At 41.5% G+C, this 26853-nt stretch overlaps 2 protein-coding genes across 5 annotated transcripts in view; both read left to right on the top strand.

Moving 5' to 3' along the window:
• Positions 1-16077, top strand: part of LOC108443625 (zinc finger protein 850-like) — a 31499-nt gene extending 15422 nt beyond the window's left edge. Inside the window, exons 3-8 of the mRNA XM_037531493.1 lie at positions 617-633; positions 699-827; positions 1150-1214; positions 6001-7371; positions 12169-12177; positions 14294-16077. Coding sequence (XP_037387390.1) covers positions 617-633; positions 699-827; positions 1150-1214; positions 6001-7371; positions 12169-12177; positions 14294-15403 — 2701 coding nt within the window. The 3' untranslated portion in view covers positions 15404-16077. The remainder of the gene's footprint in view (positions 1-616; positions 634-698; positions 828-1149; positions 1215-6000; positions 7372-12168; positions 12178-14293) is intronic.
• A 2045-nt stretch (positions 16078-18122) lies between these two features.
• Positions 18123-22777, top strand: LOC119261542 (zinc finger protein 239-like). 4 transcript variants are annotated; one of them, XM_037532409.1, is made up of 3 exons: positions 18141-18177; positions 18344-18434; positions 21583-22777. In XM_037532409.1, the coding sequence occupies exon 3, from the start codon at positions 21635-21637 to the stop codon at positions 22610-22612; it is 978 nt and encodes a 325-aa protein (XP_037388306.1). In that variant the 5' UTR covers positions 18141-18177; positions 18344-18434; positions 21583-21634; the 3' UTR covers positions 22613-22777. The 4 variants fall into 4 exon arrangements, with proteins under 4 accessions (XP_037388308.1, XP_037388306.1, XP_037388307.1 ...); XM_037532410.1 differs by having other exon boundaries at positions 18151-18177; positions 18358-18434; XM_037532411.1 differs by lacking the exon at positions 18344-18434 and having other exon boundaries at positions 18123-18177.
• Positions 22778-26853: the final 4076 nt, after the last annotated feature.

Genomic DNA, 26853 nt, shown 5'->3' with positions numbered 1-26853 from the left:
GACTTCTAGGCATTCTAAAAAAAAAAAAAATCACACAACAATCTCTCTGAAGGCAGGGAAGTCAGGTCTCATGCACACTACCTCACTGGGATGCTTGCAAACTGCAAAACCAGTATGCATCCCTCATTTAAATTTGTTGCCGTCGTGCATCCACACAAATATGAATTTGATTTGAAATGTATTTGTGCAAAAAAAAATTGTCCCAAATATACAACTTCAGAACACACAGAGGCACAGTAATACTAATACTTCTAAAAGTGGCAAGAAAAGTGACGTACTTAGATTCCTGATAAAAAGAAGCAGTGTGTATATGAGAGTCCTCAGGAGCCCGTCTCTCTATGATAACAGTACATAGTAACGGCATGTAGCAGTAATCCTCTCTCTGTAAGAACCACCGACCTTTTCACAGACACAGATGAAGCTCCATGACCACTGCGCTGTCTGATTCAGAGCCGGAGATCATCAGGTGCTTAATAACCTCATCTCTGTTAGCTGCATCTTAATTTTGTGATTGATTAGGATGGACATGGAATCCCAGTGACCCAAACCTGTCAATGTGTAAGGTTTCTGTCACTTTTAGAAGATTTGACTGACATAAACACATTTCTTTGATCAGGTTCAGGGCCAAACCATGTAAGCATGTATGAGCAGGACCTTCTGGGTGTGATCCTCTGCTTCTAACCGCTGTACATCCTCAGATGCTGACAGCAGCTTCCCATCCAGCCAATCAGCGGACCGCTCTTCTGCTCCTCTGGCCAATCGCAGGTTCAGGAGGCGGGATTTGCCGGAATACGGTTGGGAGGACGTCGTTCCAGTGTGCGGACCAGGTAGGGGTGTAGTGTGCTATAAATGGGATCCGCTGATGTTAAAGAGCTGTTTGTTCCGTTTCCGTTGTTACTGAAGCGGGTGGAGAACCGTCCTCTGTTTAAGGAGTACGAGGTGAACTATGCGAGCTGACCCCGGAGCAGCCGTCATCTGGACCGAGCAGAGCCGAGCAGAGCCGAGCAGGCTAACGTTAGCACTTAGCTCTGGGATTGTGGGTGACGTTGATGTTTTCCTAGCCGGGCTGCGTTGACGGATTCAGGGGGTCTGTACTTTCTTCAGTTTTCCACTTCATCGCGAACGTTAATTTGTTTAATTCCTCCTCAGGAAATGTCAGCGGCCCCGTCGTTATGCGTCGTTATATCGGGGTCTTCCCACCGTCCTGTCTTAAGGTCTGTCAGGTCAAGAGAAGCTGTCTCACAAACTGAGCGGAGCGGGTTAGTTCGGGAACCGAACACCATTTTATCTCCTCTCTTTCTCTCCTTCTCTCTTTCCCTCCTTCTCTCTCCTTCCTTCCTTATCTCCTTCTCTCTCCTTCCCTCCTTCCTTCCTTTTCTCCTTCTCTCTTATTTTAACCCGGTAGATTACAGTCAACGGTCAACGGTCGTGTAGTTATGTTACCTAGCAACCGACCGAGCGCGCACTGTTCAAACGTAAACAAACCCTAACCGTTACTCGCCGCCGCCGCTGGAACATTTCACCTGACGAGTTTGAACGAAATGAGCATACTCGGGCAGTAAAAGGGGCGGTGGGGGTCGTGCCTGGGGTATTTAAAACGCGGTTGGGAAGAAAATATATAAGGCAAAGCACCGTTTTCACTGCCTTTATGCTACCCTGACAGCAAAGGGACCGAGCTGGTGGTCCACTGGCAGCAAGAGTCCCAGACAGCGAGCACATATCGGTTGAAAAGGTCGGCACCCCACTGCTGGTCCACCCTCGGACCACCCAGATTACTGTCCTGCACACAAGCTCTACTGTTTTTAATCTCTCAAACTGATTTTAAAGGCACACAGACTTTCATTTTTAAAACACTCAGATTGTATAAAAACTAAATGACCGGGCTTAATATATAATGATTGAAATAGAAAACGTTTTGGCTGAGCCAGATTAAAATGACTTCCCAATCTAGTTTACAACGTGTAACTAAAGCAAGGAAGAAAGGAAGAATCAGTAAATTGGACTGTGAGTGGAAAACGAGCGATGGTAAGTGGACTTTTGTCTAACATGCCGCTCAACCACCAGCGGACCGCCAGCTTTGGCATTAGCAGGCTGACAGTGGACCACTGTCTTGTGGCTATTTTTTAATTCAGTAATTCATTTTTATCCAGTGTAAGCGATAACATTGTAACATCAGGCCTAATCTTTTTTTTTTTTTCCGTTCGGTTGTTTCTGAAATTTGTGTGTTTATTTTCTAAAATCAAAGTCTGTGTGCATTTAAAATCTGTTCGAGGAGATTAAAATCTAGTTAGATCTTGTATGCAGGACAGTAATTTGGGCAGTCCGAGGGTGGACCAGCAGTGGTAAACAGTCAGAGAGGTGCTGACCTCATCAAGCCAGCAGACCGATATATGCTTAATGCCTGGTTAGTAGTGAATTATGCTGACCGTCACAGCATAAAACGATAGAAACGGACGCTTAAACAGCAGTAAGGACGCTTTTGGGGATTATCTTAGTCAGTGAAGAATTTAGAGTTGTTTTTTTGGATGTTTGTGTGATGTTTCCTCTTCTGGAGTTACTGTAATGGATTCGAAATTCAGGCCTAAGTGAAGTTGTCATGGTTACTAAACAAACAAGACGATTTGAGACTTGAGACATTTTTATAATACGGACCCAGGATTGTATTTGGAAGAGGCTGAGCCAAGTAACAGCGTAAATGCACCCAATATTTCGGAATGTGGACGAAGATGCATGTGAGCCACGTATTACAGCAGCATCAACACTTCCATCAGTCATGGTGGATCCATAAAACATGGCTGGAGATAGAAGATACAACTCAGAGACTAGTGAGATGAAGTGATCTGGTCAAAATGGGGTTGATAAGTATAGAAATATAGTTCTACGTCAGGTCTTTTTAGTCTGTAAGGCTCAGTTTCTGATTATTTCTTACTCAGTACTCAGTCAGGGCAGGTCCCCATGCTCTAAGCCACAACCATACTGACTCACACTCTTCTATTTGCCGTTTTTCCATCCCTTGTTTCTCCTATGGAGTCCCTTTCATTTTCACCACCACTCAAACTCTATTACTTCTTTACCCAACAGCCATCCACACTCGTCCATATGTAGTTTTATCATATCTCGTTCCTTGTATCGGCTTCCATATTATCCGCTGCACAACTATCCTGCGTTTCCTTCAGGAAAAGCACATTTCTAGTTACTTTTAAACATGAACTGGCCATCATTTACTCAACATATGGCAAAATGTCGGCACTTGAAATCGTGGTCCATAATCGGAAAAAAAAACAGGCATGGGTCAAAACCTGAAAGGGCAGGAAACACAAACAGACATACAAAGGCAAAGTCCAAAACACAAAGTAGTCAGAATTCAACAAAGCAGTATCCAAGTTGAACGCTTAGTAGCTCTCAAAAAATGCAATACCTTGGCAATGAACCAAACTAAAAGCCCGGGCTTTAAACTACTCTAAGCAAACAATGACAAGAACAGGTGAAACAGATTAGTATTCAGGGGAAGCTCAACAGTGATTGATGCACAGTGAAGTGTCATGAGTCACATGATTTCCCAGAGGATTCTGGGAGATGGAGTCCATGGAGGTTTCGGGGCTGAAGGGAGTCATCACAACATGAGCACTTGAAACATTCTAAATTTAAATGTCCTCAAAAGATGGATCTTTTAAAACAAACTATTTGGTATACAAACTTGGCCTCTCTTTTGTCATTTATTGTTGGGATTAATTTCTGAGCTGCTCAGTCAATTGTTTATACGCAGCTTGGGGATTTTTGTTTGCATTTAATAAAATTCCATGTAAACCCCTCAATCGGAATAGTCTAGTCCGATTGAGGCCATTCGGAATACAATTTCTATCCGATCGAACAAGGTGGGTAAACCTCTAGATATTTTGTTAAATAGAAAAATAATAGCCACGTCAGCTCCTGAATCCAATTACTCTCCAATCGGAACGTGTAAGTACATTCTGCGCATGCGCGTCGCATCATAGTGAGAGTTTATACCGTTCAACATGGTGGGAGCAGAAACTGGTCTGCAGAGGAGACGAAGTTTATGTTCCGGTCTTTAAAAGACGGAGGTGGGATAGACGTCCAGCTTATGTGTCTCAGAAGACGACATCCTCCTCTCGCTGCTTCCTTTATAAGTACATGTGAAGGACGTTTTTCTGAGTCTGACATCATTTTAAAGCAGTTAGAAATACAAGCACTGCTCACTGCTGCTCATCTCAATCTGAATGGACCTCACGTGATGTTCGCTGTCATGGTAACGTCTAATCTAAACGCTACTACCATCATTTTGCATCAGATTACTTGTAGTGAGTATGTAAACGAAGATTTTCCATCAGACTGTTGAATAGAACGTGCATATAAACACCTCAGTCTGAATCTGTAATCCGATTGTATTCAGTCGGATTGGCAAAAATCTTTGCATGTAAATATAGTCAGCATTTAAAAAAAGGCAAAAAACACTCGCATAGCTTTCTGAACACACGACATGCTGTTAATCCAAACCCATTTGAGATTTTGTGACAGCATCAGTGATAAACTGGTTTAAAATGTTGATGAGCTGTTGAGAAGTTGTTTAGACTCAAAATATTCTGAGAACCCAAAGTTCTGTCTTTAGGCATCACCTGATGTGAAGGTCAACATCTTTTTATTCAATTACATTCATGTGTTCTCAAATGTTACCCATTTTGATGAATGACTTGTCTTCCTTCCTTTTATCATTTAAATCTTAAATTTAAAGTTAGGCCTTTTCTATTTCAGAGTGACACAGAGAAATCAGTTTATGCTTTTGTTACAGCCAAGTTGATCACTGTAATGATCTTCTTACTGGACTTCCTAAGAAAACTATACATCCCTTACAGCTCGGACAAAAAGCAGCAACATCCTAACAGAAACCAAATAGTGAGATCACATCATTCCTGTTTTGAAAGAGCTGCACTGGCTGCCTGTATCGCTCAGGATAGAGTTCAAGGTTGTGCTACTTGTCTTTAAAGCTCAAAAGAACCCTAGTGCACCTGCTTACATTAAAGAGTGCCTGTCTGTTTATGTTCCAGCATGTAATCGAAGATCTGCAGATAGTGGCCTTCTACAGACACCCTCTGTAAAACATAGAGAACCCGGAGAGGCTCTTTCAGTTATTCTGCTTCTAAACTGTGGAACTCAACTCAATCTTTTACTAGACAGTCAAGCTCAGTGCTCAGTTTTCGAAAGGACCTAAAAGCATATCTCTGTAACTCAGCCTTTTAATTAAAACTGGATGTCTTGTGGTGTTTATCTTGATCTTGGAATGTAATCTTTTTTCTGATTCTGATTAAATACTAATGATTTCTTCTATAACTATTGTTTATCACCTGTCTGTAAAGCACTTGGGCTGCCACTGGCATGAAAAATGCTATATAAAAAAATTATCATTATTATTAAAATTATTATAAAATAGATCTGGGATTTCACATGGCTAATGTGGTGCATGAAGTAATAATGGGTAGTAAACACTTTATTTTGCAAGCACCTAGATAAGTCAGCCCTAGTTATCTAGAGGTGCATACTTAGCTTCCATCTTATTAATTTATGTGACTGCCATTTGCTGTAAATGGGAAATTTTGTAGGGCTATAAGGCCTGGAAGTTTCTTACGTATTTCAGACTAATATAATTACCATAATAACTCTATACCTTAGTCTTTGGTCAATGCAGTTAACAAAAATGTCCTTCATAGTGGCTGGATTGACTTTTTTCCTAGTGAATACCACAGGCAGTGCAGCCTTTTTCCATTTTTTTTTTGTCCAGGTAGCTACTTTAACATTGATCGATTGATGTGTTTTTCACTTGTGTGTGAATGTATCATTGATTTTTTTTCCCATTTTTTTCTCTAGAATGATCTCCTCTTGGGTGTCTGCTCCTGCTCATAGTGTCCTTTTCCCTGCACACTTCTGAACTACATCCAGAAACGCATCAAGGAACGGCAACAAAAGGCCGTCACATTGCTGTAACAGAGGAAGATGGAATGTAAGATCTTGGTGTCCACAGACTCTGGTAGCTTCCCTTCTGCTCTTTATACGGACACGAATCACACATATACACAAAAGATTAGATGCAAAAAAAGAAATCATCAGTGCTCAGAATGTGGCAAGAGTTTTTCTACACGGAGTGATCTCCGACTACACCAGCGCATTCACACAGGAGAAAAACCGCATCACTGCTCAGACTGTGGAAAGAGTTTTACTACACGGAGTGATCTCCGAATGCACCAGCGCATTCACACAGGAGAAAAACCGTATCACTGCTCAGACTGTGGAAAGAGGTTTACTAAAAATAGCAATCTTAAGCAACACCTACGCATTCACACAGGAGAGAAACCGTATCACTGCTCAGAGTGTGGACAGAACTTTACTACACGCAGTCATCTCCAGATACACCAGCGCTATCACACAGGAGAGAAGCCGTATGACTGCTCAGACTGTGGGAAGAGTTTTGTTACAAAGAGTCATCTCCAAACACACCAGCGCATTCACACTGGACAGAAACCGTATCACTGCTCAGACTGTGGAAAGAGTTTTACTATACGTAGTCATCTCCAAACACACCAACGCATTCACACAGGAGAGAAACCGTATCACTGCTCAGAGTGTGGAAAGAGTTTTACGGTACGGAGTCATCTCCAGATACACCAGCGCTATCACAAAGGTGAGAAACCGTATCACTGCTTAGAATGTGGGAAGAGTTTTGTTTTACAGAGTCATCTTCAAGTACACCAACGCTATCACACGGGAGAGAAACCGTATCACTGCTCAGACTGTGGGAAAAGTTTTGTTACACAAAGTCTCCTCCAAACACACCAGCGCATTCACACAGGTGAAAAACCGTATTACTGCTCAGAGTGTGGACAGAGTTTTACAGTACGGAGTGATCTTCAAAGACACCAGCGCATTCACACAGGGGAGAGGCCCTATCGTTGCTCAGAGTGTGGGAAGAGATTTGCTCTGCAGAGTGGTCTCCGAACACACCAGCGCATTCACACAGGAGAGAAACCATTTTGCTGCTCAGAGTGTGGAAAGAGTTTTACATACAAGAGCACTTTCAAAAAACACCAGCGCAGTCACACAGGAGAAAAACCGTATCATTGCTCAGAGTGTGGGAAGAGTTTTACAGAACGTGGTTCCCTCCGGAAACACCTGTACATTCACACAGGAGAGAAACCGTATTACTGCTGTGAGTGTGGACAGAGTTTTACCCGACAGAGTAACCTCCAAATACACCAGCGCATTCACACAGGAGAGAAACCGTATAGCTGCTCAGAGTGTGGACAGAGTTTTAGAGACAATGCTGCTTGCAAGAAACACCAGCGGATTCACAGAGAAGAGAAATAATACTTCAAACAGTATGTCTCAAATCAAAAAGCATGTTTTTGTACCAAAGACTTTGCCCAGAAAAAAATATTTTACTATGTGTCTAATAAATTCAAAAATGGCTAATTAAAAGATGCCAGGTAAATAAGTAGGCCCTTTCCCCATTTTCCGTTTTTAACAGTATTCTTATTCTTATTCTTAATATACTTAAGCACAAGAATAAAAAATCTAGAAATCTGTAAGCTGTCCAAGTAGTTCAAGTTGTAGTTGAGAAGCTGCTGTTTTTTAAGTGTCATCTTCTGAGAACTATGAAGTGATTCAGTTCCATCTGAGCTACAAAGTGGTAAGTTATGCTATGAATAACATTGGATCAGGGACAAAAATAGTGGTTTTCAGTGTTGAGGCAGACCGTTCTGGTATGGTTTATCCTCACAATGAGAGATGAATCAAAGGCATATCCATCTTGGCTGCTCAGAGATAGGACAGTTATTCTCTCTCAGACTCCAGAGTCACAGATAGCTGAGACAGCGGCATTGATCTGTGTCACTAGGGTTGTAAACTGGGGGTTGATGTCCAGCATTGTTTGGTTATTTTCTTGCTGTTAATTGCCTAATATCCATCCATCCATCCATCCATCCATCCATCCATCATCTTCCGCTTCTCCGGGGTTCGGGTCGCGGAGGAAGCATCCTGAGCAATGAGGCCCAGACCTCCCTTTCCCCAGCCACTTCCACTAGCTCCCTGGGAGTGATTCCGAGGCGGTCCCAGGCCAGCTGGGCGATATAGTCACGCCAGCGTGTCCTGGGTCTTCCCCTTATGAAAAACAGTAATTCCATGAGACTGACTCATGGAAGCACTGAAGCATCACCATTTTAAAGCACACACTAAAAGTGTGTGAAAGTACATAAGTATATGAAACATGGTTCATCTAAACCTGTTTAAGCCCACAGGCAGCTAATGTTGCCAGAGTGGGCTTGGCCAAAGCTTATTTAAAATGGACTGATGCAAAATGGAAAACTGTTCTATGGTTCTTTGGGAAACCACAGACAAGGTGTTTTGCGAACTAGAGAGGACCCACCCAATTGTTATGAGTGCACAGTTCAAAAGCCTGCATCTCTGATGGTCTGGTGTTGCATTAGTGTCTATGGCATGGACAACTTACACATCTGGAAAGGCATCATCAATGCTGAGCAATTTAGAGGTTTTAGACCAACATGCTCCCATCCAGATAATGTCTCGTTCAGGAAAGGCCTTGCATGTTTTGCGCTGACCTGCAGTCCAGACCTTTCACCAACAGAATACGTGGCACATCATGAAATGAAATATCCAGCAAGGAAGACCCAGGACTGTTGAGCAAACAGAATCCTACATCAGACAAGAATGGGACAACCTTCTCCCAAAACTCCAGCCATTGGTCTCCTCATTTCCCAGACATTTACAGAGTGTTGGTAAAAGAAGAGGGGATGCTATGTAATGGTAGGCAAGGCCGTGTCCCAACTTTTTGAGATGTGATGCTGCCATCGAGTTCTACATGGGTTAATATTTTTCACGAAATGTTAAAATCTCTCACTTTCAGTGTCTGATATGTGTTCCATATTCTATTGTGAATAAAATGTAAGTCTAAGATTGGTAAATTATTGCATTCTGTTTTTATTTACATTTATTTATGGGGATGTATTATTATGATTATTATTGTTATTATTGTTTTCATGAAATGGTAAAATGTCTCACTTTCAACGTCTGATATGTGTTCCATGTTCTATTGTGAATAAAATATAAATCTAAGAGATTTGCAAATTATAGCATTCTGTTTTTATTTACATTTTATTTTATTTATATTTTATTTTATATTTTACACAGCCTCTCCACTTTTTTGAAAATGGGGTTGTATTATTGTTGTTGTTATAATAATAGTCTTACTAGTGATAATAATGATGATTGTCTGCTTGTTCTCTCCATTCCTCCAGCTCCTTTCCTCATTTCAACTCTTCTGTATTTTTCTGGGGTAAGAAAGAAGCGTTAGGATGGGAAAGTTGTTTTATGACACTTGTCTTTATTAGGTACACCTTGCTAGTAAAAGGTTGGACCCCCTTTTGCCTTCAGAACTGCCTTAATTCTTTGTGACATAATTTCAACAAGGTGTTGGAAACATTCCTCAGAGATTTTGGTCAATAGTGACATGACAGCATCACGCAGTAGCTGCAGATTTGTCAGCTGCACATTTGTGATGTGAATCTCCTGTTCCACCACATCCCAAAGGTGTTCTATTGGATTGAGATCTGGGGGCTGTGAAGGCCATTGGAGTTCACTGAACTCATTGTCATGTTCAAGAAACCGGTTTGAGATAATATGAGCTTTGTGACATGGTGGTAGTAGCCATCAGAAGATGGGTACACAGTGGTCATAAAGTTATGGACATGGTCAGCAACAATGCTCAGGTAGGCTGAGGCATTTAAACTACGCTCAGTTGGTACTAAGGGGCCCAAAGTGTGCCAAGAAAATATCCCCCACACCATCACACCACCACCAGCCTGAACCGTTGATACAACGCAGGATGGATCCATGCTTTCATGTTGTTTACACCAAATTCTAACCCGACCATCTGAGTGTCGCAGCTGAAATCAAGACTCGTCAGACCAGGCAACATTTTTCCAATCTTCTATTGTCTAATTTTGGTGAGCCTGTCCGAATTGTAGTCTCAGTTTCCTGTTCTTAGCTGACAGGAGTGGCACCTGGTCTGGTCTTCTGCTGCTGTAGCCCATCGTCTTCGAGGTTCGACGTGTGCGCGTTCAGAGGTGGTGTTCTGCATTCTTTGGTTGTAACAAGTGGTTATTTGAGTTCCTGTTGCCTTTCTATCATCTGGAACCAGTCTGCCCATTCTTCTCTGACCTCTCACATCAACAAGGCATTTTCGTCCACAAAACTGACCGCTCACTGGATATTTCCTCTTTTTCGGACCGTTCTCTGTAAACCCTAGAGATGGTTGTGTGTGAAAATCCCAGCAGATCAGCAGTTTCTGAAATACTCAGACCAGCCCGTCTGGCACCAACAACCACGCCACGTTGAAAATCCCTTAAATCCCCTTTCTTCCCCGTTCTGATGCTTGGTCTGCACTTCAGTAAGTTGCCTTGACCACTTCTACATGCCTAAATGCAGTGAGTTGCGGCCGTGTGATTGGCTGATCAGCTATTTGTGTCAACAAGCAATTGAACACTCGTATACACTCACCGGCCACTTTATTAGGTGCAATTAGGTCCAACTCTATGGTCTCCTAAGCATTCCCCAGCACAGCCTTATTTTCAGATGGGTCAGTTTCTTAGGCTACTTTTACACAGCAGGTAAAAGTGGCTCAAATCCGATTTTCTCACCAAATGTTTTTTTTTTTTTTTTGTCTGTTCAGATTATCTTTTAAATGTGACATGCATGCACCATTAGTATGAACAGATCAGCTCCTAAACTGAACAAAATGTGCTAAACAACAATGCTTCATGTGGCTCAAGACATGTCACATGAATGCTGATCTGGCTGTTCAGAGTCGCATCGCCGCAAATCGGATACGTATCATATACGTATAATTTCAGTACCACATCTGAATGCGTCTCAAATTGGAATTGAAAATGTCAGTTTTTTGCTTTTCACACTGAAGCACAGACACAAATCTGAGTTACATATAAAGAAAAAGATGGGATTTGGGCCACTTTAACCTGATGTGTAAATATAGTCAGTGTCACTGGTTTTGATGTTGCTACCCCAGCAGATGGCTGCAGAGAAAATTGCACTTGAATTAAGATATGGTTAAAGATATCCAACATCTCGCTACTCATATTAAAGGGCGTATGCTTCCTCTAAATAAGCATTAAGTATTAAAATTGGGTGGCACGGTGGGTAGTGCTGTTGCCTGACAGCAAGTAGGGCCTGGGTTCGGTTCCCCAGCCGGGTGACCAGGGTCCTTTCTGTGTGGAGTTTGCATGTTCTCCCCATGTCTGGCTTCAGCACCCCCAGCGACCCAGAAGGAGAAGCAGCTTAGAAGATATGTGTATTAACTAAATTTGTTTGCTTCCTCTGTATTCCATTCTTTTATGTCATATTTCTGTACCTTCACAAATGTGGTAGCAAATAAACAGACATTAGGGAGGCATTAGTAAGTGTGCTTCTGTCTGAATCTGAACTCACTGAACTGATGGTGAGTTTAAACCAGAGGACACACTTTACTCCAAACATTTTAGGTGTAACTGAAGAATCGAACAGTAATAGAAGTGTTTCTGAAAGCAGTAGAGTGTTAAATTGTCCGGCTGTGCTTAACTGGGATAAAACTCTCCTGCTGGATCTTCTGGTCGCAACTGCTTCCATGCTGTTTAGGATAAGTGTTCCTGTACCAGCCAATCAGCGAACTGCTCTTATGAATATATCAAGCCAGTCGCGCAAGAGACGGGGTTTGTCAGAAAACGGGTGGGATTACAAAAATAACGCCCCCAAGAACCAAAGTAAAGACGTCGGTCCAGTGTGAGTCCCCTTGCAGGCCAGTTGGGGGCGCTAGTTCTATAACTGTGGTTCTCCAAAGATAATAAAGAAGAAGAGCTTAGCATTAATGTAGAGGGAAGCAGGAGCTGATCTGCTGAAGGTAAAGAGCTGTTTATCAGTGTTTCACTCTTTACACTGTGTTTGTTGGAACGGATGGAGAAAAAACCTTCTTAAAAGTAACCTGAAGAATGTATTGAGTAAGTGAACTAAGAAGCAGCTTTCAGCCAGACTGAGCTGAGCTGACGAGCCTTAGCTCAACTCTGTGATTTGGGTGATGTTTTTCTTTCTTGATAGTTGGAGAAGGTAAGAGATGTGTAGAAACTAGTCACACTAGAGACCCCTTTCACTGCCCCTAGTGTGTGTGTTCACTAGTGTGCATGTATGTTGGTGTTTCACTGCACGGATGGGATAAATGTGGAGGTCTAATTCCACATTTGGCAAAACACAGTTGGCAAAAATGTTTTTTCACTAATCCCCTTTCCTCAGTTACATTTAGGAAACCCTTCATTGGATTTGTACTTCTCTAATTGTTTTCAAATGGTAATACATCTACTGAAGTATAATCATGAGTAATCTACTGTTTCCACAGTCAAGTTGATAATATTTAGCTTCTGATTCCTTTTTGGATTTAATTTAATTGTTGTTTTTAAGTTAAGTGATACTTTATTAATCCCACAAACGAAATTCCACCTGCGCATTTAACCCATCTGTGAAGTGAAACACCACATACACACTAGTGACTACACGCACACACTATGGGGCAGTGAGCACACTTGCCTGGAGCAGTGAGCAGCCCGGTCACAGGGCCAGTTCCCTAACCTCCAGCCCATGACTGCCTCAAACTACTGAGCCCCTGAACATACTCTTTACCAGCTCTTTTTCAGCTCTTTACCTTCTAATAAATTTTCGTACTAAGTTATTCTATATGTAAGTAGTTTTTGAGAAGATACTTACTGTTATTACTTCTTTGGCACTGCGATGTTTTTCTTGATCTGTTTCTGGAATATGAACCTTTTATGGGACCAGACCATGTATTTCAATGCAGGGTATTAAGAAAACAGGCCTAAAACAGTCACAGATTCTAAACCAAGAGCATCCAATCTTATCTGCAAAGAGCTGGTGTGGTGAATTTTCAGCATGAGCTGAATTTTTTAGCATGAGCGCAAGATATTAGTTGTTATTTACTTAGACCACCTGATTAAACCAGTGAGCTCAGGTATACCCCAGCTTGTTTAGAATGAAACTTGGAAGCTGTCTGTTCAATTTTAAGCACTAGACTGAGCTAATTAACCAAAAAACACATCACCACAAGGTGGTGTCTTCTGCATACTTCAGTCAATGTTAGAAGTGAAGACAGTGATTTTAAAGAGAGCAGAGCAAAGGTGAGAGCACACATTCTTGTGGAGATTAGGTCACCACCAACCCTGACAAACTCTTCACATTTTGTGGCTTTTGAAAGCAACATTTGAAGAATAGTGTGTGTGTGTGTGTGTGTGTGTTGTTGTTTTATGGTCTGTGTTCTCTCTGCAGTTTTGGAAATCTTTGATCAAAGTCACAATCACAATGTTGCTTTCTTATTTGTGCAAGACAGATTGTTCATGCTCAGTGTCAAATGCTCTTTTCCATATTTTTGGTTAGATAACAATATTATCTATTGCACATTTAAAAATCACTACTATTGAAGTAAATGAATCTTGAGTATGTGGTAATATTGTGGACACTGGCACAGTACTTGTCATATAGTTGGGTAACATTTTTTATTGTATGGGGTGAGTCAAAAGTCACAGGACACAGTTTTATTTTATTTTTTATTGTCGACTTTTATTTCTGGGGTTATCCCAAACATTTAACATTTACAACATTTGGCAGACGCTCTTATCCAGAGCAACTTGCAATTTGATCTTTTTTTTTTTTTTTTTTTGCATAAGTAGGTGAAGGCATTGTTAGGAGTCTTGCCCAAGGACTCTTATTGGTATAGTGTAGATCGCTTACCCAGGCGGGGGTTGAACCCCAGTCTCCAGCGTAGAAGGCAGGGGTATTACTCACTACACTAACCAACCTACACCAACAAATTGTGTATGCTGAGAAAATCTCCCACAAACACCACCTTCAGCACCCCAGGCTTGTGACAGCATAAGAAATAAACTACAACCCTTGGCAAAAAGTATGGAATCACCAGTCTGGGATGAGCACTCATTCAGACATGTTATTCTGTAGAACAAACTCAGATCAAAAACATGAAGCAATAATAAGGTCATTCCAAAGTGCAAATTGTTGGCTTTCAGAAACACTAAAAGAAATAAAAAAAACATTGTGGAAACAAAGTAAATGTTACTTAGTTTTTTTTCTATTTCCCTTAGTAAGTTTCTATTTTGTTGCATTTGACATTGATATTTTTCCTTTCTGTCTTCCAGAATGATCTCCAGCCTTCTTCTGCTCTTACTGTTTACTTTCCTGCACAGTTGTAATTTGCATCCACAGACCCATCCATCAAGAAATGCCAGCAAAAGGGATACATCACACTTCAAAAATTAGGAATGAGGACATGGAATTCAGAAGCTCCAATGCTGAGAAAGCATCTGCTGCTGCTCTCCACACAGACACACCTAACAGACAAACACAAAAAATCACAGGCAAGAAAAAAACATATCACTGCTCAGAGTGTGGAAAAAGTTTTACCAGCCAGAGTAGTCTCCAGCAACACCAGCGCATCCACACAGGAGAGAAACCGTTTCACTGCTCAGAGTGTGGAAAGAGTTTTACTGTAAAGACTAATTTCCAAAGACACCAGCGCATTCACACAGGAGAGAAACCGTATTACTGTGCAGAGTGTGGACAGAGTTTTACTGAACAGAATCATCTCCAAACACACCAGCGCATTCACACAGGAGAGAAACCATATCACTGCTCAGACTGTGGACAGAGTTTTAGAGAAAGTGGTGCGCTCAAGAAGCACCTGCGAATTCACACTGGAGAGAAACCATATCACTGCTCAGAGTGTGGAAAGGGTTTCACCAGCCAGAGTAATCTTCAACAACACCAGCGCGTTCACACAGGAGAGAAACCGTATCACTGCTCAGACTGTGGGAAGAGTTTTACTGTAAAGACTAATTTCCAAAGACATCAGCGCATTCACACAGGAGAGAAACCATATTTCTGTTCAGAGTGTGGGCAAAATTTTACTGAACAGAATCACCTCCAAACACACCAGCGCATTCACACAGGAGAGAAACCGTATCGCTGCCATGAGTGTGGACAGAGTTTTAGAGAAAATGCTACCTTGAGGAAACATCAGCGCATTCACACAGGAGAGAAACCGTATCACTGCCATGAGTGTGGGAGAAGTTTCAATCAACAAAGTCATCTTCACACTCACCAGCGCATTCACACGGGAGAGAAGCCGTATTACTGCTCAGAGTGTGGACAGAGTTTTAGAGAAAGTGGTACCCTCAAGAAACACCAGCGTGTTCACACTGGAGAGAAACCGTATCACTCCTCAGTGTGGAAAGAGTTTTACTGTACAAAATAGTTTCCAGAAATATTAAGACCTTCATAAAGGAGAAAAAACCTTGGTCAGAGTGTGGACAAAGTTTAGAGAAAGTAGTACCCCTAAGAAACAGACGCACATTCACACTGGAGAGAAACCACTTCACTGTTCAGTGTGGAAAGAGTTCTACTGTACAATCATGTGCAAACACCAGTGTATTCACACAGGAGAGAAACGATATCACTGCTCAGAGTGTGGGAACAGTTTCAGACATTCAGATTTAAAAACACATAAATGGAATAAGATGTAAAAACACATGCATGTTGAATCAAAAACATGATTTTGGGCTACTTACTGCCCAGAAATCACATTCAATATGTGATATGTTTGTTCATTCAGTTCTTGTATTAAGCTACATGTAACACTTAAATATATAGTCTTTTCCAAGATGCAAATAAACTGGTGTAGTGGTTGGTCTAATGTAGTGGGTAACACCTCTGCCTTCTACTCTGTAGACTGGGGTTCAATCCCTACATTATACCAATAAGAGTCCTTGGGCAAGACTCCTAACATTGACTTCGCCTACCTGTATAAAATGATCATTTCTGCCAAATGCTGTAAATGTAAAATACATAGGCATTTCCTCAAAGTTCTACAGTGGTAAAATTTTACAGTGGGTATATCAACAGCAAATAAAATAACAAACTTTCAAGTTACAGTGCTTTCCAGATGTTACATGTTCTTGTTGTAAATTATTGTCTTTAATTGATGATCGGGACGAATCCATTTGATCCAGTTAAACATAAAACAGACATATTTAAAATGTGTTTTTCTCTGCCCTGCAGAGAGTGCAGAATTGACAACTGAAGAGACAGGGTTGACCTTTTAACATCTTTGTGAGAAGGCATTCTTGTTTGACACCTTCAAGTGATGCACCTTAAATTATGTAAATCCAATAAATAACAACATAAATCCAGCGATTGGTAAGATTTTCAAGCAGTCAGAATTTTCAAGTGTCATCTTCTGAAAACCAATAGATAAAGATCCATTAATCAATGTCACTGTCAGCTCTGCTTTGCTGAAACAAGTATGGCCTTGATGGAAAACATCCATCTGCACTATGGAGTGCTGAGTTGATTTTTGAGTTTTTTGCTGTTTTCACTAAATAACTATTACTGAATAAAAGAAGACAACACAGGTTATCCTACAGTTTTCAAGAGCCAGTTGGTCTGTACAGTGAGAGTACATGGTACGTTTTAAATAAAATAATTTATTAATAATAATAATTTGAGTTTATGTAGGGCCTTTTTAGAGCAAGAACACTTGGTAAACTGAGGAATCTGCTGCGTTTTGAATGAACTGATGCCTAACAATAACAGGGAGATCATTAAAGAGGGAGTTGCAGTAGATGCAGGACAGGATGAAGGTGTTTACCATTATTTTGGAATCAACATTTCTAAGCAGAGGGTGGAGGCATGCAATGATAAATTGCAGTCTTAGTAATTTACTTCATCAGGGTCTTTTTTGTGTGGAGTTTGCATGGGCTCCATGTGTTTTCCTCTGGGTGCTACAATTTCCTTGTACAGCCTAAAGATATGCAGTCAGGCGAGACACCACCCCTAGGTTTTCTCTGCCAATGCCGACACATGCCACATCACCATCAATGAATGGATCGCTGCTGAGGAGCAGGCACCCTATGGCACTTGGGCTGGCCAGGACAGTGCACCCATGGGAACTTCGTTAAGACTGTGTGGATCACCGGTATGGCCGACCTTCAAGGGGGAGCTGTGTGGCATCCAGGCTGCATTGCCGTGGGAAGCTTGTAGCTAGTGCTTGAAAGTATCTATTCCTCTATGTCATATCCTCCCATTTTACCCCCTTCCTGTGTTTTGTGTTGAGGTAGTACTGGGATGGGCATTTCTTGCTGCATGTTGAAGCACTTAATCAGGAAAATTCTGAACCAATTTACCTGTTGTATTGTAGCCGTTCCTTGATTCCTTGATTCGTTTCCTTTTGTTTCATATCACTGTTGGATTCTCTGTTTTTTCCCATGGTGAGGGATGACTGAGGGAATTCGGCCTATATTTCACCTTATATTTACACCCAGATTTGAATCCTGTTTAAATGCCGTTGGGGGATTTAACACATGCAGCACAGTTAAAAGAATTTGTGTCCAGACAGAAAATATTGTGATAAAGCTGCGACTCCAAGCACTGTGCTGTAGCGCCTACAGTAGACGCTCCTCACCAATAAAGCATGAAGTGGTTGCAGTGTATAATAATAATAATAATAATAACAATAATAATAAGATATGGTCAATGGTATTTCTTTACTTTAGTGTTAATTTGATCAGAGTTCAATGTTTGAAGTTGTTTGGGCACCAAAACAATGGAGTCTAGCAGTCATGAATCCAAAACTAGACTTTATAACCTTAGTGTTTTCATTAGTTCATTGTTTTTACATATTTTTTATGATTTATTTGTATTCATTATGGATTTATTTATTCAGTAATCACTGGGTCCAGTTCATACATAGCGTCAATGCTGTGACCGCTGCAGATTGCTGGTGCTGGTTGCTCCGGTAACGAGCAGCCAGTGGACTGCTCTTACGAGCCAGTCGCAGTAGCCGCGGCCGTGTTTGTCAGAAAACGGGTGGGATTAGAAAAAACAACGCCCCTAGATCCACAGTAATAACGGCGTTCCTGCTGGGAGGTGGGGGCGCTAGTTCTTGTTTAAGTGTGGTTCACCAAAGATGATAAAGTGGTGAAGAAGCGCTTTATGTTGTTGTAGAGAGAAACAGGAGCTGATCTGCTGAAGGTAAAGAGCTGTTTATCTCTTTTTCTCTCTGTTTATTCTGTGTTTATAACTCACTCTAACAGAAATACAGACAGTTTCCACCGTTTCCATGAACATGGGACAGAAACAAATCCCCTTTTGAAAGCTCAGATGAGAATGTAAAATGTGTGAGCTAACTCAGAAGCAGCCTTCTTCATCCAGGCTGAGCTGAGCTGAACTGAACTGAGCTGAGCAGAGCAGGTTCTGAAGTTTTCTAGTTGGGCTTGAGAAGGTCAGAGGTAAGAAAATACTCACATTTATTCAGTTATAATTGAAATGCATGGTGGTGGCGAGATAAACATTTTGATGGACTTGTACTTTCCTTTGTGTTTTCCATATGTATCATTCTTACTTGAGTGTATTAGTGTAAAAAGTCATCTTTTTCTCAGTCATTTTGGGGGTTCAGTTCATTGTTGTTTTGGTTCAGACCTAGAGCTTCTTTACTGTTGATCACGCCTCACAATGTGGAGGTTTAGAAATATGAAATGATGCAAAAAGTGAAGAATAGAGCTGAACAAACTTCAGGTCCAATTCTGATGATGTTCTTTAAGTTACTCAGTATTCTCTGAGTATATTTTTAACTGATATGTTTGTTAATTCTGTTGAAGTTTTCTACTTCTTGTCATTATTTCACAGAGGTGAATATGGGTGTATGTTTGGCTAAGGAGTGTCACTGCTTAAGTTAAGGTGGGTGTGTCACTGGATAGGTTTTGTTGAGAATGTCGCTGGTTAAGTTTGGGTAGGGAATGTCGCTAGTTTAGTTGAATGGGGTGTCACTGGTTCAGTTTGGATGGGCGTGTCTCTGGTTAAGCTTGGGTTAGAGGGTGTCTCTGGTTAAGCTTGGGTTAGAGGGTGTCTCTGGTTAAGCTTGGGTTAGAGGGTGTCTGGTTAAGCTTGGGTTAGAGGGTGTTTCTGGTTCAGTTTGGATGAGGTGTCACTGGTTCAGTTTGGATGGGGTGTCACTGGTTCAGCTTGGATGGAGGTGTCACTGGTTCAGCTTGGATGGAGGTGTCACTGGTTCAGCTTGGATGGAGGTGTCACTGGTTCACCTTGGATGGAGGTGTCACTGGTTCACCTTGGATGGAGGTGTCACTGGTTCACTTTGGATGGAGGTGTCACTGGTTCACCTGGGATGAACCAGTGATTCACCTTGGATGGAGGTGTCTCCGGGTCAGTTTGGATGAGGTGTCACTGGTTCAGTTTGGATGGGGTGTCACTGGTTCAGCTTGGATGGGGTGTCACTGGTTCAGCTTGGATGGAGGTGTCACTGGTTCAGCTTGGATGGAGGTGTCACTGGTTCAGCTTGGATGGAGGTGTCACTGGTTCAGCTTGGATGGAGGTGTCACTGGTTCAGCTTGGATGGAGGTGCCACTGGTTCACCTTGGATGGAGGTGTCACTGGTTCACCTTGGATGGAGGTGTCACTGGTTCACCTTGGATGGAGGTGTCACTGGTTCACTTTGGATGGAGGTGTCTCCGGGTCAGTTTGGATGAGGTGTCACTGGTTCAGTTTGGATGGGGTGTCACTGGTTCAGCTTGGATGGGGTGTCACTGGTTCAGCTTGGATGGAGGTGTCACTGGTTCAGCTTGGATGGAGGTGTCACTGGTTCACCTTGGATGGAGGTGTCACTGGTTCACCTTGGATGGAGGTGTCACTGGTTCACCTTGGATGGAGGTGTCACTGGTTCACTTTGGATGGAGGTGTCATTGGTTCACCTGGGATGAACCAGTGATTCACCTTGGATGGAGGTGTCTCCGGGTCAGTTTGGATGGAGGTGTCTCCGGGTCAGTTTGAGTGATAAGGATGGTTGCTGATGAAATGTGTGGATGTTGGTTAATAGGATTCTACAGTGCTACAAAACGCTTGTATCTCCAGAATTCTGATGTACTAGTCTACTGCTTCTTTATGTATTTTTGAGCAGCCATGAACACAAACTTGAGGATTTTTCAGTGATGTATGCCTGAGAGAATTTTTGAGAGAATTGAAAGTTCACCGAGCACTTTCAATATTTCAGAGGTTTTTCCAAAAACATATTTTTAGTTAATACAGTGATGCGATTTACCATTTGGTAGTTAGTTAGAATTTCAGGAAGTTTTATTGTCAAAGACCATGACAACTGGGAGGTAGCATGATGCAATTTTCCTGTTTCATTAGTGCTTTTACAACAATGTGAGCACTGGTGTTTTACAGGTGCCATGTTTGACTTCTCTTTGTGCCATTAGACTGATACAACATTTTCTAATCAGTCATTATTATTAATGAGATTCAGTAGTGGTTCAGATCTATTTTCCATTTATCTGTTCAAATCAGGTGTACAGGTGGTGAAAGCTTAGAGTGAACATTTCTTTGGTACCATTTACTGGACAATGCTAATTCTAAATGCAATGCTTGAGTTAGACTTAGATCTAGCATGCTGTATACACCGTTGATTCAGAGGTCTTGCTTTCCAGGCTCAAAACCATTCTGTTTAGGAAAGTCTGCAGTAGCAAGAATAGAGCTAAGAGAGCACACACCCTTGTTGATCACCAGTGCTGAGACAGAGAGGATGCAAAATGTGGACACTGATCCTGACACACTTGCTTCTTGTTGGACGCTGCATTTATGGATCCAGTAGTAGAACATTATCCAGGAGAAAGTCTACAGACAAATCTACAGACATGCTAGCTCTGTGTGCTAACTGCAGAGGATAGTGAAGGTTTTAGAAAGCTATAGTAGAAGTGTTTCAAACATTTCATGATTTACAAAGTTTAGGACAACTGATCTGTAGTCATCTAGGCAGAAGATCAGGAGAATATAAGGGGCAGGTATGATGATACAGGTCTTAAAACAAACAGGTACTACAAATTGGGCCAGGGACTGACTGAAGTGATCAACAATTATTGAGTAAAGCTGTGCAAGCACAGTGCCTGAGAATTGCAGGTGGGACTCCATTAACACCAGTTTTCTTGGTCTTCTGTATTCTTAGGAAACAACTGACTTGATTTTTGGTAGATGATGATAGGGGAGTGTGAAGAGTCTGCAGACAGGGTGTTGCTAGAGACAGAGAGGACACAAACAGATAGTGTTTTATAGAAGTTAAATAGAAATTACTCACATAGTTTGGGAGCACAGAATCTGCTGCAGTATTTCTTATAGTTTCAATCTGAATGTCACCAGGTTTTCTTTTAATGACTTACACCTCTGTTTATATTTTACTGGCACTTTTACACCTACCTTGTTGTTGCAGACCAAATTAACCTTTGGTCCATTTTAATCTTGTCTGTATAACATTATTTGTTTAACTGCTTTTTCCATTTTTGTCCATTTAACTATTTTAATTCCTGAGCAAATGGGATGTCTGTTGCTGTTTTGTTGCATTAATGTTTTGTTTTTTGTTCCGTCCTGCAGAAAGGAATGTCTTCCTGTTGCAAGTCTTCTCCTGTTTCTGGTGCCAACTTCCATGCACAGTTGTAATTTACTGTCACAAACACATCAAGAAATGCCGGCAAAAGGAATTCGTCACACTGCAGAAATTGGGGAAAAGGTGTTCAGAAGCACCAGCACTCAGAAAACATCCTCCACTGCTCTCCATGTGAACACCCCTCACAAACATCCACAAAAGATTACAATCAAAGAAAGATCCTGCTACTGCTCAGAGTGTGGAAAGAGTTTTACTACACAGAGTAATCTACAAACACACCGACGTATTCACACAGGAGAAAAACCGTATCACTGCTCAGAGTGTGGAAAGAGTTTCATTGTACAAAGTCATCTTCAAAGACACCAGCGCATTCACACAGGAGAGAAACCGTATTCCTGCTCAGACTGTGGGAAGAGTTTTACTCAACAGATCAATCTTCAAACACACCAGCGCACTCACACAGGAGAGAAACCGTATCACTGCTCAGAGTGTGGACAGAGTTTCAATCAGCAGAGTCACCTCAGTACACACCAGCGCATTCACACAGGAGAGAAACCTTTTCACTGCTCTGAATGTGGAAAGAGTTTTACTGAGAGACGTACTCTACAACACCACCAGCGCATTCACACAGGAGAGAAACCGTATCAGTGTTTGGAGTGTGGTAAGCATTTTAGGGAGAATGGTGCCCTCAATAAACACCAGCGCATTCACACAGATGTGAAACCATATAACTGCTCAGAGTGTGGAAAGGGTTTTGCTCTGCCGAGTCATCTCCAATTTCACCAGCATATTCACACAGGACAGAAACCATATCACTGCTCAGAGTGTGGGAAGAGCTTTACAAGGCATGGTGGTTTTCAAAAACACCAGCGCATCCACACAGGAGAGAAACCGTATCACTGCTCAGAGTGTGGACAGAGTTTTAGAGAAAGTGGTACCCTCAGGAAACACCAGCGAATTCACAGAAGAAAGAAATCTGTTCAGAGTGTGGGAGAAGCTTCAAACGTTCACATTTAAAGACACACAAATACATTAATGGGTGTGCCTGCAGACTGAGCCTAGAAATTGCTCAGCTAAATCATGAAGTTAAGTGCATTTGTTTTGTTTTTTTTGTTTTTTTTTCAGGATGTAGAGAAATGAAATAGGCTGTACCTCTTATACAAATAAAAAAAACAAACTTTTTTTTGTGTATTGTAAATTATTGTTTTTCGGAATGTAATCTTACGTTAGGAAGAATCAGTTTGGGCTGGTCGATGAGAAAACGCATCTTTAAAATCTTGTTTTTCTCTGCCCTGTAGAGACAGGAGAGTTGAGATCTGTTAATAACTTTATCATTCACACTGAACATTCATGTCTTGCCATAAGTACAGAGTGTGTGACTCTCTATCAGCTAAACTTAATAAAAGTACAATCTATCCAACAATCTGTAAGCTGTCCAAGTTGAAGAGATGCTGCCATTTTATGTTTCATCTTCTGAGAACCAAAAAGAGTTGTGATGCCGTTCTGCCACCAGCTCTGCTGTGCTGAGTGAGACGAACAAGGCCCTGACTGAAGCAGTGGTACTACTTGTTATACTATTTTCACTGAATAAGAATCACTAAGTGAAAAATCATTATACAGCCTTAAGCCTTGCACTGACGTATTGGATTTTCCCAAAGGAATCTTTTCACCATTGTAACTGTTAACATTGTCCCTTACCATTCAGTTCCCTTAGGATAATTTAATGTGTTAGAGCAGAGCAACATGAGCTCATTGAGCCCCGGGAGGACCTTAAAGTGGCTAAGATTTTTTTGCAGTAGTTTGATGAGAAAATGTATCTACAGTGCCTTCCACAGAGATCCACCACTGGTAATCATGAAGAAAATAAGCTGTAAAAATATTAGCAAAAGTATAGCCTTTATTTGAGGTATGTTGATTAAAGTTAAAACAAAATGAAATTATTACATTTCTTAAATCTATACATGTCACAATTATTGGCACCCCTAGAAATTCTTGCAAGCACCAGAGGTGCGTTTGGCATGGACACAAAAAATAGCCATGCAGAAAAGTACCTCATCTCCACTGTGAAGTATGGTAGTGGAGCTGTGATACTGTGGGTCTGTTTTTCTTCCAAAGGTCCTGGACAATTTATCCAGATACATGGTATCACAGACTCCATCAAGTACCAGCAGAAATAAAATCAAAACCTGACTGCTTCAGCCAGAAAGCTTAGACTGGGCCATAGTTTGACTCTTTCAGCAGTAAACTGATGCCATGGCCACACCAGTCCCCTGACCCAAACCTGTGGGATGAGCTGAAGAGGGGAGTCCGCAGTGTGCACCTTGGAATCTGAAGGTTCTAGTGTAGTTCTGTTTGGCTTTGCCATGTGTTTGCTTGTCTCAGTAAGCATTATAAAAGATTATCCATCCATCCATCCATTTTCTAAGCCGCTTCTCCGTCAGGGTCGTGGGGGGATGCTGGAGCCTATCCCAGCAGTCTTCGGGCGAAAGGCAGGATACACCCTGGACACTCTCTCGAACTTCTATTTATTTTAGTTAAGTCTTTTATTATTGTTTTATTTTTATTGTTGTTATTTTATATATATTTTTTTTTTCTTAGTTTATTTTATATATTGTTATAAATCTTAATGTATTATCTGTTTTACTTTTTTTGTATTGTACAGTGTCCTTGGGTCTCTTGAAAGGCGCTTTATAAAATAAAAGTATTATTATTATTATTATTGGACAGGTCGCCATCGCAGGGCAGACAGACAGAGACAGTCACTCACACACTCACACCTAGGGGCAATTTAGCATGTCCAATTGGCCTGACTGCATGTCTTTGGACCGTGGGAGGAAACCGGACAACCCGGAGGAAACCCACGCAGACATGGAGAGAACCCTGGTCGCCCGGCCGGGGAATCGAACCCAGGCCCTCCTTGCTGTGAGGCGACAGCGCTACCCACAACGCCACCGTGCCGCACATGAAAGCTTATAAAATTTATTTTTTGTTGAGAATTTTTAATATGGTCCTTTAAGTGATTGAGTTTAACACCCCTGCTCTACAACATATGAGCAAAAAAAAAACTGGATGACAACCTCAAGCATGCCTCACAGTCTCACAGTTAGCTGGTACATTTCACTTTGTGATTCATGTCCATAATTCCATCTATCAAAAATGCATATTTCTTTTAATAAATGTAGGGCTACAAGTTGAATGATAGGTCTGATGGATAATGTTAATGGACATTAAATATTAGATGGACTAAGTATGCTTTAATTGGGTGTTGTAAAATGTCTTAGCTGGTTAGTTTACTAATTGGCTACCTTAGCTTATAATCACTTTCTGTTATGAGAGAGTGAAGTCATAGAGACTGTAATTTTACTACAGCAAACCTTCAGTGACTGTAGAAAATGTCTCACCATTTTCCGTTAGATAAGAGATTTTAGCAAAAAGCACCATTAGAGAACTTGGTTGAAGGACAAATACCCACTGGAACAACAACCTAGACCTCCAGTGGAAAAATAGCAATTTGTCAACTCTTATACACTCTTGGAATCAAAGATGCTCAAAAGTTGTCAGCCGTGATGTGATGGCATATGTCGCTGCACAATAACTTGTCAAAGATCAGGACTATAATGACACTGCCATTGTCATCATTATCGTCATATGTCCTGTATTCAAACTACACATGGCAGCTCAATTCACGACTGACATCAAACAAATGTAATGATGACTTAGAACATGCCAGGAATGCAGTTGAACATAGGGATGAAGAAGTAGCAATGTAGTTCTTCAGCATAATCTGGTGGAATCCAAACCTTACACACTCAAACAAAAATGTTTTTTTCTTACTCAAAAAATAGAAGTTACAGCAGTGCAACACACAGAGCTGAACAGTTAGGCAGAAAAGGGTAGGAAATCCATCACTCACAAGACTTGCTTCCTTGAAAGTATGTATTTCCCACTTTAACATGCCAATTCTTTCAGTGAGCAAAACTGTAGGAAAGTAAATGTATAGCACCACTAGCTTGACTCCTGGGTCACCTTAAAACGAGGAATTACTTGCCTTATTTACATTTAAATAAAACACAAATAAATAATTTATTTACTTATATAAAAAATATCTAATGTACTTTTGAAACAGGTGCTGATTAAAGTATTATGAATTTAAACTTAATCACTAATACTAGCATCCACTCATTTTCAACCCCAATTCCAATGAAGTTGGGACTTTGCGTAAAACATAAATAAAAGCAAAATACAATGATTTGCAAATCCTTTTCAACTGATATTCAACTGAATACACTACAAAGACAAGATATTTAATGTTCAAACGGATAAAATGTATTGTTTTTTGCAAATATTCACTCATTTAAAAAAAAAAGATGGCGGCGCACAGTAGTGCAGCGGCTTCTCACGCTCCTGGAGAGACCCCCGGTTTTAGTGTTAACCTCACATAACTTAAGTGCGTGACATACAGCCGAACCGAACTCTTTATAATAACGGACAGTTTGGCTGTAGAAACAGCGACTATGGACCACAATCTCAGAGCTACGTTAGGTAGACTGCAGCTACTATGGACCCTGGAGTGGCGGAGCAGAGGACAAAGGTCAAGAGGAAGCGGTGCGCACGGGGGCAGAAGAGGGGCAAGCGGGGTGGCGTGCTAGCGAGGCTAAAAACTAATGCTAACAGACCGCCGATTCCATCACTGTTCTTGGCCAATATCCGCTCCCTGGACAACAAGCTGGACCTTCTGCGACTGAGGATGAGTGTTTCCGAGGAGATGAGGAACTGTTCTGCACTTTATCTCACGGAAACATGGCTAAACAACAGCCAGCCTTCCAGATCGCCGGCCGGCTGCTCTTCCGTGCGGACCACAACCAGCTATCGGGGAAAGCCCGCGGGGGCGGCTTATGCGTGTATGTAAACAAAGGTTGGTGCACAAACTGTGTTATGATTAACAGCCACTGCTCCGAGGCAATAGAATACTTGAATATGAAGTGTCGGCCGCATTATTTAATTCGTCAGCTCACGGCGGTGTTCGTCATTACAGTCTACATCCCGCCTGGTGCTAAAGCTAATGACGCGCTGAAGGAGCTACATGATCACATCAGCTCACTTCAGAACAAGCATCCGGAGTCATTTTACGTGGTGGCTGGGGATTTTAACCACGTAGACCTGACAAACAATCTGCCGAAGTTTTATCAGCATGTCACCATACCAACACGGGGAAATAACACACTAGACCGCGTGTATACAAACATACGAGACGCATA

This window comes from Pygocentrus nattereri, chromosome 2, assembly GCF_015220715.1.
Source record: "Pygocentrus nattereri isolate fPygNat1 chromosome 2, fPygNat1.pri, whole genome shotgun sequence".
Classification (NCBI taxonomy): domain Eukaryota; kingdom Metazoa; phylum Chordata; class Actinopteri; order Characiformes; family Serrasalmidae; genus Pygocentrus; species Pygocentrus nattereri.
Note: the sequence above shows the minus strand (reverse complement) of the source record. Positions and strands in the feature narration are given on the sequence as shown.

Excerpts from the sequence above, each read along its gene's own strand:
- LOC119261542 (XM_037532411.1), top strand. The coding sequence starts at position 21,635 with ATGCACAGTTGTAATTTACTGTCACAAACACATCAAGAAATGCCGGCA.